Source organism: Megalobrama amblycephala, linkage group LG4 (genome assembly GCF_018812025.1).
Source record: "Megalobrama amblycephala isolate DHTTF-2021 linkage group LG4, ASM1881202v1, whole genome shotgun sequence".
Lineage (NCBI taxonomy): Eukaryota > Metazoa > Chordata > Actinopteri > Cypriniformes > Xenocyprididae > Megalobrama > Megalobrama amblycephala.
The window spans coordinates 20,443,009-20,461,514 of NC_063047.1; the positions used below are offsets into that span (position 1 = coordinate 20,443,009).

Here is an 18,506-nt window from a genome sequence, read left to right on the forward strand (position 1 = left end):
GAAAATGATTTCTCCTCTTTTGAAGACACACTGTTTCAAAGGATGCATGTGGGCATAAAAGCTTTTTCTGTTGCCATAGCAATGCAGTCAGCCTTATGACATCAAATAAACGCTTTTGACGTTAGCTACTGGTGACCTAGAAAAACCTACTGAATACGAGGACCATAGAGCATCAAAACCAATAACTCACAGAGGAAAAAAAGCAAACATGAATATTCTATTTAAAAAAAAAAAATTAAGATTTGTCAAAAAGTATATTAAATTTTCTATCATAGACAGATGAATGTGCAACAGACCAAATGTTATATAATGCATTAAACTATAACCCTACTATACTATATATCCCTCTTTAAAACACATTATGAAGTTAACGTCTTATAATAAAATGAAAAGGTTCTTCTTGTAGAGCTTGTTAGACCCTGTAATGCAGTGAACTGTCTGTTGCTGAGTTTGCTCATTATGCTGGTGGTCACTACTGTATTATTCAGACGATGTGCGGATGTGTTCTAAATATAAAGCTTGTCCTTAACTGGTCCTGTGAATCAGACACCTCCCCCGCAAAACTCCTAAACCACTGATTAAAATTCCAGAGCTCCAGCTGAGCTGCCCTGCCACTGTCATGGGACACCAACCAAAATTAACAACCTCGGGCAGCTAGTCAATCATCAGTCAAATGCTCATGATACACTAATGCAACACAAATTGTCCATTTCTTCTGATGCACTTGCTAGTGCATGTGATTCTTATAAAAACAACAACAACAAAAATAACTTTAAAAAGAAACTTTGCACCAACAACAGACATTTGCCTGGTCTGTTATGCATTTAGCAACAAACAGACTAATAATTCACCAATAAACTATGCTGAAATATTACATTTAAAAGGGGCTTTCCACACTGTCTATTCCTATTCCATAGCTATTTTCTTTCTCCATATACTACCAGTTCTAAAATACTAAATATATTTAGGCAATATCACACTTGCAGTCCTGCTGTTTTGAATATCAGCAGAGATCGCAGGTAATCACAGATGTGCTAATAAAACAGACCACAAGCATGATTGCAATATTGACATAGCTTTTATACAACAGTACAATAAACACAGTTAATAACTTACATTTTAGACACAATAATGCTTGATACTTTGTCTATTTGTGCTCAGCCAATTCCAAAAGAAAGGCACAGGAAAATTTGCGGATTAGCCAAATTAAACACTGACCAAGCAACACAAAAAAAAGCTCCTGAAAGAATCAGTGTTTTTGAATGGATAATTTGGGATTAAAATATTTTTTGAATTAAAATAATAATTTGCCCAAAACCATAGTAGACATTATCGATTGCACTCATTAAATCCCACAATGCTCTGCAATAACGAGTGTATAACCAAAGTCCCTTTAAAGACAAGTCATTTCACTCAGCGGCCATCTCTGAAATGCCTCTCGGGCATCCTGGGCATCCATGCAGCTCCTATCTCTTTGAATGGGGAAACATCAAATTCTCCAAAGCTGTTTGCCAAGCTTTCGATTAAATTTCATATTTGAAATCACCAATGAAATCTGACAACAACTGTCTCATAATTTTTTTTCCAAACGCTCGAATCATGACAAAAAAAAAAAAAAAACTGTATTTTTTAGGCTGTATCAAGCTAATGCGCATGCGCAGACCTAAATGCGCGTCTCTTGGCACGCGTCTGACTGTTTCTATAGAAACCAGTGCTTCTAATGGCCGCTGCAGTGACGCAATGACTTTACCAGTCGGCGATTGGCTTTTATTTTGAAGGCGGGACTTATTCCGCCATATTGCGCGTTACACTTTCTCAACAATACGAGTGACATGTCTTGTGTTATTCTATAGTCTTTGGTATAACCGCTGTATGCACAATGGCTAGAGAATACCCATAATGCACTGTGAGAGTCGTGCTGAATGAATTCCCGCTTCTGACCAGAAGACGCCACCCGCAGCTGAATCATCTATCCATCCATTTTCCAAACTGCTGGTCCAATGTGGCTACAGCGTAATATCATACAGGTATAAATTCATTTTTAATTGATTATTAATTAAGATTTATACATAGTTTCTATGACCGAGTTCAAGATAAATCTATTCATCTTACTACAGTTTGCTAAGTTTTTAAATAATTATTAAACAGCAAGCACAAACTATGCAAAAGCAGCAGCCCTTTCCGGCGCACTCGGTGTCCGAATTCACTCACGCGTTTTTACTCACTCCTTCAAGTGGACTATATTAGTGGACTGATGTAGGGAATAGTGAATGAGGGTATAGGTGGTGATTTCGGACACAGCTACTGATGTGTTTAGTTACTGAATGAATTAATGTTTTGCTGCTAGACTCTTGAAACCCCATTCAGCCGATGAAATTCGAGGACCGGAACTAACTATTGTAAAAGGTCACAGCTAAAATCATTTAAAATCCATGTTGTCTATAATATCATGTCATTGAGTCAAAATTCCTGCACTCACATAAGGTGAATATAAGGTCACCATGAAGTACAAGGCCAAATACAATCATTCTTAAGATGTGTTTTTTTTTTTTTTTTTTTAAAACCACCCATGATCTGCCTTCATCCCTATAGCAAACAGATCATGCGTTACAGCAGAGAAGGTGGATGAGAGATCTTAAAACGCAAGTTTGCAGAGAACAAAAGCACTGCAAAAAAAAATCAATTTGGCTTTGGCACATTGTAATTGCATTAATCCTTAAAGCTCATCTCATTGGAGTTAAGCCTTCTGCACTGATCTCATGTGTGGACTGACTCTGGTGCACAGTCCCGTGGAGAAAGCCATTGTTCGACACGCATACGTTAGCATAATATTAGGCCTTGATCCTCCTGTGTGTCTGTGGGCAAGTTGGATTCTCCCAGGTTTCATTAGGCAGAGAAAGCATGCCTGGTGCCCAAAACTTTACTGAATACAATATGATCTCCAACTGTGAGTATCCTCAAGACTCAGAGTGAGTTGCCTCAAAGAGCAACTGTTTGTCTGCTGCATAGCCCTGAACGTAAACCTAAATGAAATGAATACTTGAATATTGAATACTGGTTTGCACAAAACTTAATAAATTAAAAATGGAGGAGTCATCATATGAAAATGCAGGCAAAATTTGAATAAATAAATAAAAATGCAGGATTTTTTATAACAACACACACAAAAGCAGTGCAAATGTTCACCCCTGGGTATCTGCATCCTGCACTAGTCCTGACCATCATTGTTACACACAAATGACAGATCAGTAAAGAACATAAGCCATAAAAGGGCAAGGAAGCAACATGACAAACAATATGACAAACTGATTATTTTTGATGAATGAACAATAGCCGTCTGTTTCCTCATGTACTTGGATCCATAAGTCACTTGCTACTTGGTAAGCTTTGCATTCCTCCTCCTGATTCTGTACTAACTCTGTCTGATGTGGTTAATTTGTCAAGAGGAACATTTAATTACATCTGCTAAAAATAATCAGATGTTATACTGAATATTGCCGCTGGCTGGCCAACTTTTGTCTAAAGCAAAAAGATTTTCTCTATTTCAAAAGGTTAAACAAATCACAGGATTTACAGAAACAAGTATTTATGTTAATAAAAAGCTACATTATCAGTGACAGTAAAAAAAAACAGCAGTTTTTTTTGTTGTTTTTTTTAATGTTCAGATGCTTGGTGAACTGAAAACATAAGAATAACACATTGAGGAAACTGAAAGAAGGCTAAATGTGTTGCATTCATTACATCTTTTGTGGCTTGTGTTTTTTCTTCAAACATTAATACACACAGAATAAAGAGAGGTTGATTTGCTTACTGCATTGTGATCCCCCAGCGGTTTTTCAATCAGTGTCCCAAATATGGTAGGCTGCAAAAGAAAGTAGAAAAATCAATCAATCAACAGAGGAACACAAAAGTTAAAAACACAGGTCATGAGCAAAGTGCAACAAGTTTAAGTATCCTTCTACTACAGTATAGATATCACATGATAGTTGTCATGATCACAGACAATTCAGGTTGCTCACAGATAAGCAAAGCCAGATTAGAAGCTGACATAAATTCATTAGACAAAGTTAGTTACTGCAAACTCAAGTTATATAAGAGCTCATCCTGAACCTTTAGCCATAGCACCAGGAAAGCTTCGGAACTAGAACATGACTGATTTGAAAGAAAATACTCAGTTCTCAATACACAGTTCCTTGTTTTTATACAAAATTTATATTAAAGCATTATTGTTTGCTTTTAACTGAACTTTGCAGAATTATTTATTAATCATATTTTGCATATCATATATTATGGACCCTATTCTAGTATCCAAATCATTTCCCATGCTTAGTGCATTGTGTTGACACATGACAAATTGTAAAAGTGACATGAATTCAATAATAAAACTGAGAAGAGAGATGCTGACGATGCAATACGTGACTGATTTGTTTTATGAGCTTTATTGAACCGCTCAATAATTAAGTAATCATTATGGCCGACATCAACCTTTGAGAGAATAATTAATAAATCAGACTGATCCCAGATCTCGGTATTGCTGCAGTGGAGTAATATTCCACAGCACAAGGTTTCCTGAGGCTGTTGTCCAGAACACAGGACGCTTTGAGTCCATCAACCCCGGCGATATTTAATGACTGTGGCTGAGGAATAACGACCATAATAAAAGAGCGGAATTCATTACTTGTGTGAGCAGGTGTCTATGTCAAGATAAATGGAAATTGTGAGACTGTAATATAGACAGATGAAAAAAGGAGCTTGTTTGGCTAATTTAAGTCTAGACCTTCAAATAACAAATGAGACAACACGGCAGAATGCATCTCGCCCTGCAAGTCCATCGGTCAGTGATCCAAAGCAATTAACAAAACAACAGTGCTGCGTTACAGCACCCCGCTGGCTCCGGCAGAGAATGAGAAAATGACAGAATAGGCAGCAAAGCAAGTCATGCGTGTAATTAAAACCATTCCACTAATAAATGGCTGGAATCATAATGGGATACACACAAACGATCCTTCTTCCCCAGCAAACCACTTGAGTTGCAAGTCCTGTCTTGCATTTATTGTAGTTGGCTGGGTCAAACAGGTAATCCATGTTGACTTAATCAGAAGGATGTTTGGAGTTTGGCACAGCTGGAAAGAATGTGATCTCATGTATAATCTGAGGGCTGAATCATTCATCGGCCTATTAATTATAATCTGTCCTCTGTTCCACATCCTGTTTTTAATACTACATTGTCAAACTCAGAATTAATGGTAAGACTAATAAAACTAATAACAATACACTTAAAAATTTCAGTAACACTTTACAATGAAGTTCATTAGTTAACATGTACAAGTGCACTTCTACAGCATTTATTAATCTTTGTTAATGTTAATTTCAGCATTTACGAATACATTATTAAAATCAAGACTTGTATTTGTTAATATTAGTTAATGCACTGTGAACTAACATGAACAAACTATAAACTACTGTATTTTTATTACCTAATGTTAACAAAAATGAACAAATACAGTAACAAATGTATTGCTCATGGTTAGTTCATGTTAGTTAATACATTAACTAATGTTAACAAATGAACCAAGAACAAATCTCTAATATTGACTGATGTTATATGGAAACGATATATTACGGTTTCAATAATATAATCAAAATTAAAAAATGCTGTAAAGAATTGTGGTTCATTAGTTCATGATATCTATAGCAAAGTGTATATTGTATCTTTTATAATGTATATACTATAGCAAAGTGTTAACAAATGCATTTAGAGACTAACTTCAGGCAAACATGGCTCTTAATGCTTAGAGGACTTGGCTTTAACACATTGTGTCTGCTTCAACAACTGCCAAGCATGTCCGGGGCTGTTCTAAGGCAAGATTCAAGTTTTCCGGTAATCTTCATAATCTTCAACCATGCAAACAACACAGTCTGAAGGGCAGAACGGGAAACTGGCATCCTCATGTGCCAGGAACCAGACATTTCACACTCAGTTTGCTCATTGGAACATCAGTCCCTGGCACTGAAGGAGCCAAACCGTGTCTACTGAGGTTTCTGCTTTAATGGAAACACTGGGGGAATCCATGCTGCTGCCACAGGTGCACCAGACCCCTCTAATCACACAGATGATTGCCTCTTCTGTCACAGTGACATCTGTGTGAAAAACAGATGCTCACCTACATGTTATCTCAGGAAATTGCATCCCCTATAATTCAAGTATCGACTATAAACGCTGCAAATATAGTGATAAACGACAAACATAATGAAATCATCCCCCTTCGACTGCCACTTAAACTGTCAAAGCATAAATGCAACTCATCAGGTTGATTATGAGTTTATTAGGTGAAACTATGAGGCAATGCATGAAACAGCGGTTGGCCCCTTATGTGTATTTTAAAGTCCCCCTGTAGTCAATAATTGTATCCCTTAAAACGCATCTTTGATTACCAAAATTACATATGTAAATGTTTTTTCCTGTGAAAAAAAAAAATTTCTTCATGCCTTAAATGTAACTCTTCACCCTTGCTTCATTTAGTATATGCAGATCAAAGAATATGCAAATTATCCACGCCCCCACTCACTCACACCAGCTCAGAGATCCACTGGGTCAACCTACTGAGGTAAACGCTGCACAATCGTGACACATCGGACACATAAAGGTAATTAATTTGTCAGACAGCTGCCTTCTAACAAGCAGTATCCTTACAAACGCTTTCAACAACTCAGAATGTCGGTGGAGAAAGGCATATAGTTCATCATAACATCATTATATACACATCATACACCCGCCATATTGCTAAATCTACACGATTTTTCATATCAACAGAAAAATACACTGAGATAACCTGGCTTCTCTCAAGGCTCCCCAGTTAGTTAGCTGTTAATTATATGCTAAAGCCGCCGGCACGTTGACGTGATTGGTTACAAGGTAGTTTGTGACGTCACAAACACCAGCGTTTTCACTGCAGTTTTAAACAAAATACTCAGCAATGGTGTTGACATATAAAATTTGCACATGGTTTGTCTTAAAGTATATTAAAAACACCACAGAGACATATAAACAACATCAAAAACTTAATTTTCACCACAAGGGTCTTTAAATAAATTATAGATGCCTTTAACAATGTGAACCTTGAACAAATGTGGTGGGCTAAAGTGGAATTTATACAATGTGAATGGAATTAATAATAAAAAGGACAAAGGGTCAAAGAGAGATTTCTCAACTGAATGGATCTCCAGTTGTTTTCATATTTAGACTTTAGGCAGACAGGTCTGAATCAATGCTCAGCATTGACTTATAAATCTCTGTCTGAGAGCAGACAGCTGAAGGATGTCTGGCAGGTCATCTTGAAGTGTTGTCTCTCTTCTGGAATTTAAACCTGCAATTGTGCTTCTCAAACTGAAGATATTTCCAAAACCATGTGAATAGAGAATTAAAGAAGCTTGGGGCTAAAGCCTGCTGTTTAGAGCAGAAACAGACCCATTTAAAAGGTGCACTTAAATACACTACACAGTCATTATAGCCTAATGGTTAGAAAGCTGGACTTGTAACCAGGGACGTGCACAGGGGGGTTGCTCAGGTTGCCCGGGCAACTGCCCATATGCCCTTCTCGACTCGCGTTGCCCTTCCGAGGTGGAAAAAAAAAAAAATCGTACAATGGATGCAGAATTTCACGTAGGCCTAGATTTAAAAAAAAAAAAAAAAAAAAAAAAAAAAAAATCATTCACTTCCATATTTGGGCACCCGTCCGAAAATGAAAGTCAGTAGGGGAAGGGCAAACTGTTTATGTGGCTGCAGCGCTGCACGCGACCGGCACCTGAGCTGAGCCTGCATGAGCGGCACTAGAAGGAGATTGTCGCGGTTGTCGGGTGAGACGACTTAACGTTGTCGGAAAGGTGAGTAAGGTTATAATCGTTGACGAAAAGAACGAAAAAAACGAAAACTAGGTGGGAAAAAACATCGTCGTTAACTGAAATAAAAATAAAAACGAGGCATTACAAAAAAACGATAACTAACCAAAACTGTAATGTGTGTTTGGCAAAACTAACTAAAATAAAATTATAGATTAAATGTCCTTAGTTTTCGTCTTTGTCAATGTCTTTCATAGAGCAAACGTTCAGCTGCATTTCATTTCCCTGCGTCTCTCTCACATACTCGCGCGCGCACAGCCCCTCCCCTCCGTGCACACCGCGCGCGCCTCCATGAGAACGAGTGTTGGAAGCAAGTTCGCGAAAGGTTGGTATCTCGTGAAAACCTTTACACAATCACACATTAAAAAGTGGTATAAAAATATTTTTAATTCTGAATATAATTTTGTCAGTGTGTTGTCGACCCGAGAAGCGATTGCTACTTTAGAAAATTAACTAGACGCAAGTTTGAGGTAAAATGCACTTGGGTTGTCGATGTCAAAACAAGCTGTGATTCAAGTAAAGGCTGGAACACACCAAGCCGACGGTCGGCCGTCGGGCAGTTTTTCTTCGTCGGCCGACTAAGCGTGTGTCTCAATCAGCTCCCTAGTTCAGTAGTCAGGGCACTGATCAGGGTATCAGCCACATTCACTTTCATTATATACTGATTCACGACCTAGGGAGCTAGGGAGCTGATTGAGACACAGGGTAAGTTTTCTCAGTGTGTTCCGCACCGTCGGCTGAAGTTGGTCCTCGTCGGCCTTTTTTCGGCCGATTCGAAATGTTGAATCGGCGTTGGAGCTCGTCGGGCCGTCGGGCCATCTGATGATTCTGATTGGCTGCTCAGCTACTGCCGCCTGCTGTTTCGGAAAGGCATTTCATCTCACGCAGGCGCAGAACTGACGTGCTGCTTGGCCGTCGGCTGTTTAGCGTCGGTTTGGTGTGGCAGGGCAACTTTGGACACAGACGCTGCCGACGTGAGCCAACCCCACAGTCTGCTTTCATCTCCGCTAGTTCGTCGGCGTCGGCTTGGTGTGTTCTGGCCTTAAGGAATAATTGACAACGGGCCGTTGAATTATTAGAAAAATAATGGGGGTTTGGTAGGGGAGTGCCCTTTTTTAGGTCAGAGCAACTGCCCCTCAAAATTCCTGTGCACGTCCCTGCTTGTAACCTGAAAGTTGCGGGTTTGAGTCTCAGTACCAGCAGGAAATTTAGGTGGGGGGAGTGAATGAACTGTGCACTTTTCCACTCTCATTACCCACAACTGAGGTGCCCTTGAGCAAGGCACCTAACCCCCCAATCACTCACTGGGTGCCGCACCAAAAAACTGGCTGCCTACTGCTCCAGGAGTGTGTGCACTTAGATGGGTGAAATGCAGAGCACAAATTCTGAGTATGGGACACGATACTTGCCTGCACATCTATTTTTTTCAATTAAAGTATAATTTTATTGACCAAGGACTCATTAAATTGCTCAAAAGTGTCAGGGAAGACATTTATAATGTTACAAAAGATTTCTATTGCTGTTCATTTGAATCCTGGAAAAAAAATCAGCTATTAAGTAGCTGTTTTAAATTATTTTAAGTAGCTACATGTTAAATATAATTTTCAACATGATAAGAAGAAAGTTTCTTGAGCACCAAATCAGCATATGATTTCTGAAGGATAATGTGACACTGAAGACAGAAGTAATGCTGAAAATTCAGCTTTGCCATCACAGGAATAAAAAAACATTTTAAAATATATTAAATAAAAAAAGTTATTGTAAAATGTAATATTTTACAACATTGCCGTTTTACTGTATTTTAGATCAAATAGATGAGCATAAGAGACTTCAAAAACATTTAAAGAAATGGTAAAATATTATTCCTCTTTTTCTTGGTAACTTTGCTATCAGACATTTTCAGGTTGCATAATATAGTCATGGGAGCCTTTTACAGCAAATATTTCTACAATGGCATCAGTAAGAAAACATTCAAAAGGGTGTGTGGGCATCATGCAAGACTACAAACTACATGAAAACAAAGAACAACCACTTACACTGAACGCTTGAGATGATGTGATGCCTTATTTACACGGTTGGAAAAGTTTAACAAAATATGACTGTATGACAGAATTTTTCTTTGTCATCACATGGGCTATGAAACATGATCAAGCATAACTTGAGTAGTTTCCTTAGCCTTCAGACCCTGCCTAATATATAACCTAATAAATAGCTGCATTCCGCCATACAAGCTGCTGCAAATGAAAGCGCGGTCCCTTCTAGAGAGCTGTGTTTTTGAAGTAAAAGAAATAAGCACAGGGGACTCAGCTGCTTACTGTAACTCAGTATGACCCAGTGTGTGATAATGTCAGTCGTATTTAAGTTGGCTTAAACTCCCACTTGAGTGTAGAACAGCTGCTGAAAACACAAAGGTGTGTGTGTGTGTGTGTGTGTGTGTGTACACTTTAGCAGCATCTAAGATTTTTTTTAATGTAAACTTTTTTTCCCCTCTATTAGCCCTCAAACAAAATTACAAAGATAAACAAGTAAAAAAAAATAATAATAATAGAGCCACAAATATAAAGCATAGTTCTGTAATCCCTCCTCAGTTATATCTTATATGAGCATAAAATCCTTTCAGCTGTATCTGAGACGCAGAACATAACTCATTCTATGCATGTTTAAAGTCAAAGTCAGCTTTACAGTCATGTTTAACACTGCAGAGCAATGGAGGAAAGAAACTGCAGTGCAGACATTTGACAAATATTACAAAAGTATTACAGTAAACAGACATTACATATAGACAATAAGTAACAATGTACAGGAAACAATATATAGAAGCATAGCAATAATGGAATAATATGTATTACTAAAAAAATTAAATTTTAAAAGTTAAAATTCAAAAGTCATTGTAATAATATTTCACTATATTACTGTTTGTTTTTTTTTCTTTCCAAATAAAAATGCAGCCTTTAAAACATCTTACCTACCCCAAACTTTGGAATGGTAGCGTATATATGTATGTACATTAAGTATATAGATAAATACACAGCACAATATAATGCATATAATAATTATTGATAATAATTTTAATGGATTACTTTAGTATAGTAGATTATACTTTATTGCCTACTAGTGAAAATGCTTTCATTAAGTTGAATGTGTCATAAAACTGTTAAAGACATACAACTAAAATGGACTGAAATCAACATTTCTCAATTCATTACTGTCAATACAATATGGACTAATAACACATTTTTATGGTCTTTTAGTCGCAACTACACACACAATTTTTTTTTACATGCCACTCGACATATGTTCCTGCAAGCACATTTTTAAGACCATAATTAATGAACTTAATATTCAACAATATTCAACATTGTATGAGAACTGAACTGAGCTGGACTATGACATCACTTTTTTCTCCAGAGCTGCTGCATGGATAAACTAACTAAATTAATAACTTATTATGATTTGAATCAACACCGAACTTATTTAAGCTGGACAATGACACTATTTTCTTCTAGAGTTGCGGTACAGCTGAAACAAACTTTGTTGCATTATTTTCCTGTTATCACTATAAAACTGCTTTTAAACAATCTACATTATAAAAAGTGCTATATAAATAAAGGTGACTTGACTTGACAATTAAAGGATTAGTCCACTTTCAAATTAAAATTTCCTGATAATTTACTCACCCCCATGTCATCCAAGATGTTCATGTCCTTCTTTCGTCAGTCGAAACGAAATTAAGGTTTTTGATGAAAACATTCCAGGATTTTTCTCCTTATAGTGGACTTCAATGGCCTCCAAATGGTTAAAGGTCAAAATGACAGTTTCAGTGCAGCTTCAAAGGGCTTTAAACGATACCAGACGAGGAATAAGGGTCTTATCTAGAGAAATCATCCCTCATTTTCTAAAAAAAAAAAAAATTTAAATTTTATACATTTTAACCATAAATGCTCATCTTAAACTAGCTCTCTTCTTCTACTCTATTAGAAATCCGGTAGTGTAGACACTGCTAAGTGTATTACTGCCCTCCACAGGTCAAAGTTTGAACTAATTGTTATATACTTGCACTAGCATATCGTATATGACAATTTTGTTCAAACTTTGACCTGAGGAGGGCAGTAATACACTTAGCAGCATCTACACTGCTGGAATTCAAATAAAGAAGAAGAAGAAGAGAGCTAGTTTAAGATCAGCATTTATGGTTAAAATGTATAAAATTTTAATTTTTTTAGAAAATGAGTGATGGTTTCTCTAGATAAGACCCTTATTCCTCGTCTGGGATCATGTAGAACACTTTGAAGCTGCAATGAAACTAATTTTGACCTTCAACTGTTTGGGCTCCACTGAAGTCCACTATAAGAAGAAAAATCCTGGAATGTTTTCATCAAAAACCTTAATTTCTTTTCGACTGAAGAAAGAAGGACATGAACATCTTGGATGACATGGGGGTGAGTAAATTATCTGGAAATTTTAATTTGAAAGTGGACTAATCCTTTAATTCCAGTCAAACACATAAGGTGACGAGTAGGACGTCTAGAAAGCAGGGATCAAAAGGTTGCAGGGACTCCAAATTTGAAATTGTTGTAGTCCAGGGCCCCCCCGATTTGGGGTCCAGAGCTTCAGGGTTCTAGATGGGTTCCAAGCATGCTTTCTTGTAGTACACAATTCTCCACACTTTGGTTCAGTTTGCCCATTCAAGAGGGTCTATTTGCCTATGAGTGCAAGAGGCCTGTGTGAGAGATTTTAACAAAGCAAACAAAAACAAACGGCCTGCATTCTAGAGACTTGTCCTCCCCAGAACTACCATTGGTTAAATTCAAACATTTTTTTCTACAAAAATTCTTAAAAATGATCGATACCGATCAATATGAAACATTATATTGTGATAATTTTTTTAGCTGTATCGCCCAGTCCACCTGTGAAAATTCCATTGAATAAGTTGCATGTGATTGGTCAGAAATACAGTTATCAAAAGGGTCACAGGACCTCAAAATTTGGTACAGTGGTGGTCCAGAGGCCCCCGATTTGGGGTCCAGAGCTTCAGGGTTCTAGGTCAGTCCTAAGTGTGTTTTTCAGCAAAACGGCTTAGATAAAGGTCCGATCATGCCGAAACTGATGTGTGCGTCTCGTCACAGGCCCCTGGGACAGTGTCCAGAGTTCCGTGACCCTTTGACCTATTTTCATTCATAACTGGCCTAATTGGACACCAACAGCCTATGTTGAATAGGTGGCAAGTAGAATAAAGTTAGAGGAACGTTTAAATAATGTTAGGGGAACGCTAGAATAACATTAGGGGAACGTTAGAATAATGTTGGGTAATGTTAAAATAACGTTAGGGGAATGTTAGAATAATGTTAGAGGAATGTTAAAATAACATTATGATAATGTTAGAATAAACATTAAAATAACGTTAGAACAGAGTAACGTTAGAATAACATTAGGATAACGTTAGGGGAATGTTAGACTAACATTAGGGGAATGGTAGAATAACGTTAAAATTGTAGAATAACGTTAGAGGAACGTAAAAAATAATGTTAGGAGAACAGAGTAATGTTAGAATAACGATAGAGTAACGGTAGAATAAAGTTAGAGGTACGTTAAAATAGAATAGTGTTAGGTGAATGTTAAAAGAACGTTCCATTTCCATTAAGAAAACTTTCCAAAAACAAATCCTAAAAAACCTGTGGTTCTGGGAACCACAATTTGTTAGCTGGCTTAGAATGTCCCATCAAACACATCTGATTCAACTCATCTGCTCGTTAGTAAAGACTCCAAGACCTCAGATGGTGTTGCAGGTACTCCAGTACCATGGTTGGAAACCATTGGAGTAGGCTTTTCAATTGTTGTGACATACCACAGTTATGTAAATATATACATTACATTTCTATATATACTATATACATTTATTTACAAAAATAAATGAAATGTGACATTTAAAAAAAAAAAAATTATGATTACTGATGTACAGCAGAGTAATGATATCGGAGTAAGAGAGTAACAACATTACTTTAGAATAACGTTAGGCGAGCCCCAAATGTTAAAATGACGTTATAATAACGTTAGGGAAACGTTAGAATCATGTTAGATGAACATTAGAATAACGTTAGAATAACATTAGAATAACATTAGGGGAACGTTAGAATAATGTTAAAACAATGTTAAAATAACATAAAAATAACATTAGGGGAACATTAGAAAAACGTTAGGGGAACGTTAGAATAATGTTAGGGGAATGTTAAAATAACATTGGGGAACATTAAAATAATGTTAGGGGAATGTAAAATGTTAAAATAATGTTAAAATAACATTAGGGAAACGGTAGAATAATGTTAAAATAACGTTAGGGGAACGTTAGAGTAACAAAAATAACATTAGAAAAACGTTAGAGTAACATTGGAAGGTTAGAATAACATTAAAGTAACGTTAGGATAACGGTAAAATAACATTAGGGGAACATTATAATAATGTTAAAATAACATAAAAATAACATTAGGGGAACATTAGAAAAACGTTAGGGGAATGTTAGAATAATGTTAAAATAATGTTAGAATAACATTAAAATAACGTTAAAATAACATTAGGGGAACATTAGAATAGAAATTGACATCCTCACCCATCCAAATAGAGGTCTGCGCGGGACTGTTTTTTTCGTCCCGCTCCCGCCCACTCCCTCAATGGTTCTATTCCGCACGAACCCGCTCCGCATATATACAAGAATTTTTTTATTTGTCTATAATGCTATCAACACCATCCACGCAAGAACAGAACGACGCTGACTGATGACCGTTTCAGAACGTCTCTCCTCCAAAATCCGATCACAAAAGTTGAATGTTCTCTCAAGGTGCACTCACGCAGACCTCTAATGCAAAGAACATATTCTTGCCAGGTTTCTAAGGACAGGGAACTGGTGACTGTGTGAACGCCACCACTGCAGAAAGTTTTGTTCACTTTAAGTTCAAGCACGGATGCATGGATGTCAATGCATCTCGGGAGCGACGGGGTTATTGTCAGACCGCCCGCTCCCGCCTAATGCACTCTATAGTTACCGACCGCAATCCGCCTTTCATTCAAATCTTAACCCCGCGCAGCAAGAAATCTTATCGGGTCCCGCGGTTTCCGCGGGAGAGCCGCGGGAATGCAGACTTCTTACATCCAAACGCTCACTGCGGTGAAGTATCGCCCAGTTACGTCAAACGTCATATGCTCACTGGATGTCATGGATGTCACACTTTTAATCCCTTGCACACAATTAGTGCTGCTGAAATACGAAATGGAGGCGGGACTGTATTGACATCCCTCGAACTTTGAGAACCACTGGCTTATACTATACAGGGTCGCAGGTGTACTGGATGATTACTAATATCGGAGTAAAGAGGTTATGGGAACGTTCTGGGAACATTAGAATAACGTTAGAGGAACGCCAAAATAAAGTTAGGAGAACATTAGAATAATGTTAGAGGAACGTTAGAATACCATTAGGAGAACATTAAAATAACGTTAGGGAAACATTAGAATAACGTAAGAGGAAAGGTAGAATAACGTTAGGGGAACATTAGAATAACATTAGGGGAATGTCAGAAATTTGGGCTGCACGCTGGCCACGAGCCCTCCGCATGACGAAAATAACGTCATGCAGACAGTGCACGAACGCGGACGGACGAAGTATACCTGGGGATTAAGATCCTTAGTTTCAAGGTTCTACATTGTTTCTAAGTATGTGTTTCAGCAGTTCGCCCTGATCCATACATGGTTCAACTTTCTCTATCCATTCCACTCTTTCTGGGCCCCTGGGGGCCAAACGGCAAAACATCCCATGTACAACTTATCCAATACATTTTCATAGGTGCTCTACACTGCACAGTAAGTGTTTATTTGCATTCCTAGACTATGCCCTCTGTATGTTGTCGGGGGCCATGTAACACAGCTTTCTGTGAAGTTTCGTGCCCCTAGGACCCCTAGAGGCCAAACGCGGTCCCTTGACACATGCAACTTATTCCATTAATTTTATAGTTGCTGCGTGGACAGGGGACAGAAAGGTCCAATCGCCCCGAAATTGTGTCTCGTCATATGCCTCTCGTCACAGTGCCCTGGGACAGTGTCCAGAGTTCCGTGTCCACGTCTTCTTAATTGACCCCAAAAGACCCACTTGACGTGGAAGCGCCTGTGAAAATTACATTGAATAAGTTGCACGTGTTCTGTCAGAAATACAGGGGTCAAAAGGTTGCAGGACCTTGAAATTTGACACAGTCGACTGCCAAAGACATCCGAATCGGGATCCAGAGCTTCAGGGTTCTAGGTCAGTTCTAAGTGTGTTTTTCAGCAAAACGGCTTAGATAAAAAGGTCCAATCATCCCAAAACTGACCTGTGCTTCTCGTCACGGGCCCCTGTGTCCAGAGTTCCATGTTCCTTTGACCTATTTTCATGCTTAATTGGCCAAATTGGACACCAACAGCCTATGTTGAATAGGTGACAGGGAATCTCACATAGGTCAGTTACCACAGGTTGCTGTAGCTAATCTTAGCTCTGGCCACAGCAGCAGACGTCAAATGAAGGCAGCAGGAGCTCTGTGCAAGCTAATAAAGCTGGCCATCCCATTCTTAATCAACTGGAGTAGAGTCTTGGCAGAGATCTGTGCGTGAAACACCACAACTGCATGTGGTGGCATAATGAGGGTCCGTTAAATCCTCATCCCCTTGTGACATGAAAAAGGAGAAAATCAATAGCTTTCCTGTTTTTAGCCTCTCAGCGTAGCACGTTTGTGTAGAGCGCAGGCCTGATTTATGAGGCCAAGCAGACATGCTTATGTTTTAAGGTTAATCAAAGTTCCAGTGACGGGTCAATGCAGTTATCATTGTTCAGCAACCTTTGGTAGTGATGTATAGCTTTTGTGCGTGCTGTCATTTTAATGTGTAGATTAAATATGCTAATATAACTATCATGCAGTGGCGCGCATTGGGGATCTGAAATGAGGAGGCAAACACTGCACTGTTTTTTGATGTAAATTCATGTTCCAGTTACACTTAATGTTGACATTTTTTTTGTGTGTTAAATAAATAAACACTATCATGAAAGCAACAACAGCAACCAAAGCAATTTTTTTTTGTATTTTTACATTAACAATGTAATTATCACAAATCGAATTTTCAAGTCATTTCAAGTTTGAATGTGACATGACAGTCTTCCTATTAACACGATAAATAAATATAAATAAATAAATAGACTGATTTGCAAATGCGGAATGAACAGTGCAAAAGACCAATCATAGTGCGATGGAGTCATTTTCTCATCCATTTTTTTTTGAAGAGGCACTGCCTCCCTTGCATCCTCAGAAGAAACAACCCTGCTTAGGCCTAGTCCACACGTACACGGGTATTTTTATATACAATGTTTTAAAAGAAATCGTGTCCACACAAGCCACGTTGGCCAATCAGAAGCCTGGAAAAAAAAAGTTTATTTCCGGTTCCGGTAGGTTAACAACATTGTCATTTTAGTAAACATTTTATTACTATTATCATTTCCATAAACCAGAACAATACAATGAGACATATGCATTCAAAGTACTCATTCAAAGACTCACCTCATGTAAACAAAGGAGATAGCGGTGCACAATCTGATGTCAAACAAAGGAGATAACAGCGCGCTCTCCAATGTCACTGGCCAAAATCTCCGGTTTCACACACACGACAACACTGTAACTGGAGTTTCTAAAAATCTTCACCCTGGCCGGATTTTTCAAAAAAAAAAAAGTTCGGTTTCAGGTACCGGATACTGTATTTGCGTTTGGACGAATGGCCAAACCGCATAGAAAAAGCTGCGGTTTTGAAAATACCCATGTTCGTGTGGACAGGGCCTTAGTTTGGCCCCATAGTTCCCTCATGTGCCCTCTGTCCTCCTTATTAGTTGAGTGCAATGTGTCATCATTTAGACGTGAGCGGACCACATCTGGCATGACCTATAGATAATCCACTTATACTGTTTATTAATATAAAGGAAAGAGATTTGATCAATCAAATCCCAGAGATTGAAGCATTTGTTTTATCCTTTCATCCTCTCAGCTCACTTTTTTTAATTAAAGCATCATGGTTTCCACAAAAAAGATAAAGCAGCACAACGGTTTTCAGCATTGATAATAATATATTCCACTTTGCCATAACAGGAATAAATTGCATTTAAAAACATATATTCAAATAGAAAACCGTTATTTTCAATTTGTAATAATATTTCACAATATTACCGTTTTACCATATTTTGGATCAAATAAATGCAGCATTGATGAGCATAAGAGACTTCTATCAAAAACATCACAAAATGTCACTGACCCCAAACTTATTTATGTGAGAGTAGCCCATATTTATGTTTTCATCATTTAGGTTCTTCCTTATCAAGGTGAAGTTATCACAAAGTAAGGATTTATGCTGATTTATCCAAACCCCCACTTTTCCTAGGGAGATTCCAAACTTATGCTGTTGTTTTTTTTAAGAGTAATCTAACTTCATGGTCCTGTCAAAGAATAAAATATGTAGATATTAAAATAAAGCTTCTTTTTTTCTTGATTAGTGAGAAATATGTTTTGACCATACAGGTATAAAGCAGTCATGCCAACTCTCCACTGGTA

At 37.8% G+C, this 18,506-nt stretch overlaps 1 protein-coding gene across 1 annotated transcript in view; it reads right to left on the minus strand.

Annotated features, from left to right (window-relative positions):
* Nucleotides 1-18,506, minus strand: part of rasgef1ba (RasGEF domain family, member 1Ba) — an 88,259-nt gene that overhangs the window by 49,679 nt on the left and 20,074 nt on the right. The window contains exon 3 of the mRNA XM_048188186.1: nucleotides 3,812-3,862. Coding sequence (XP_048044143.1) covers nucleotides 3,812-3,862 — 51 coding nt within the window. The remainder of the gene's footprint in view (nucleotides 1-3,811; nucleotides 3,863-18,506) is intronic.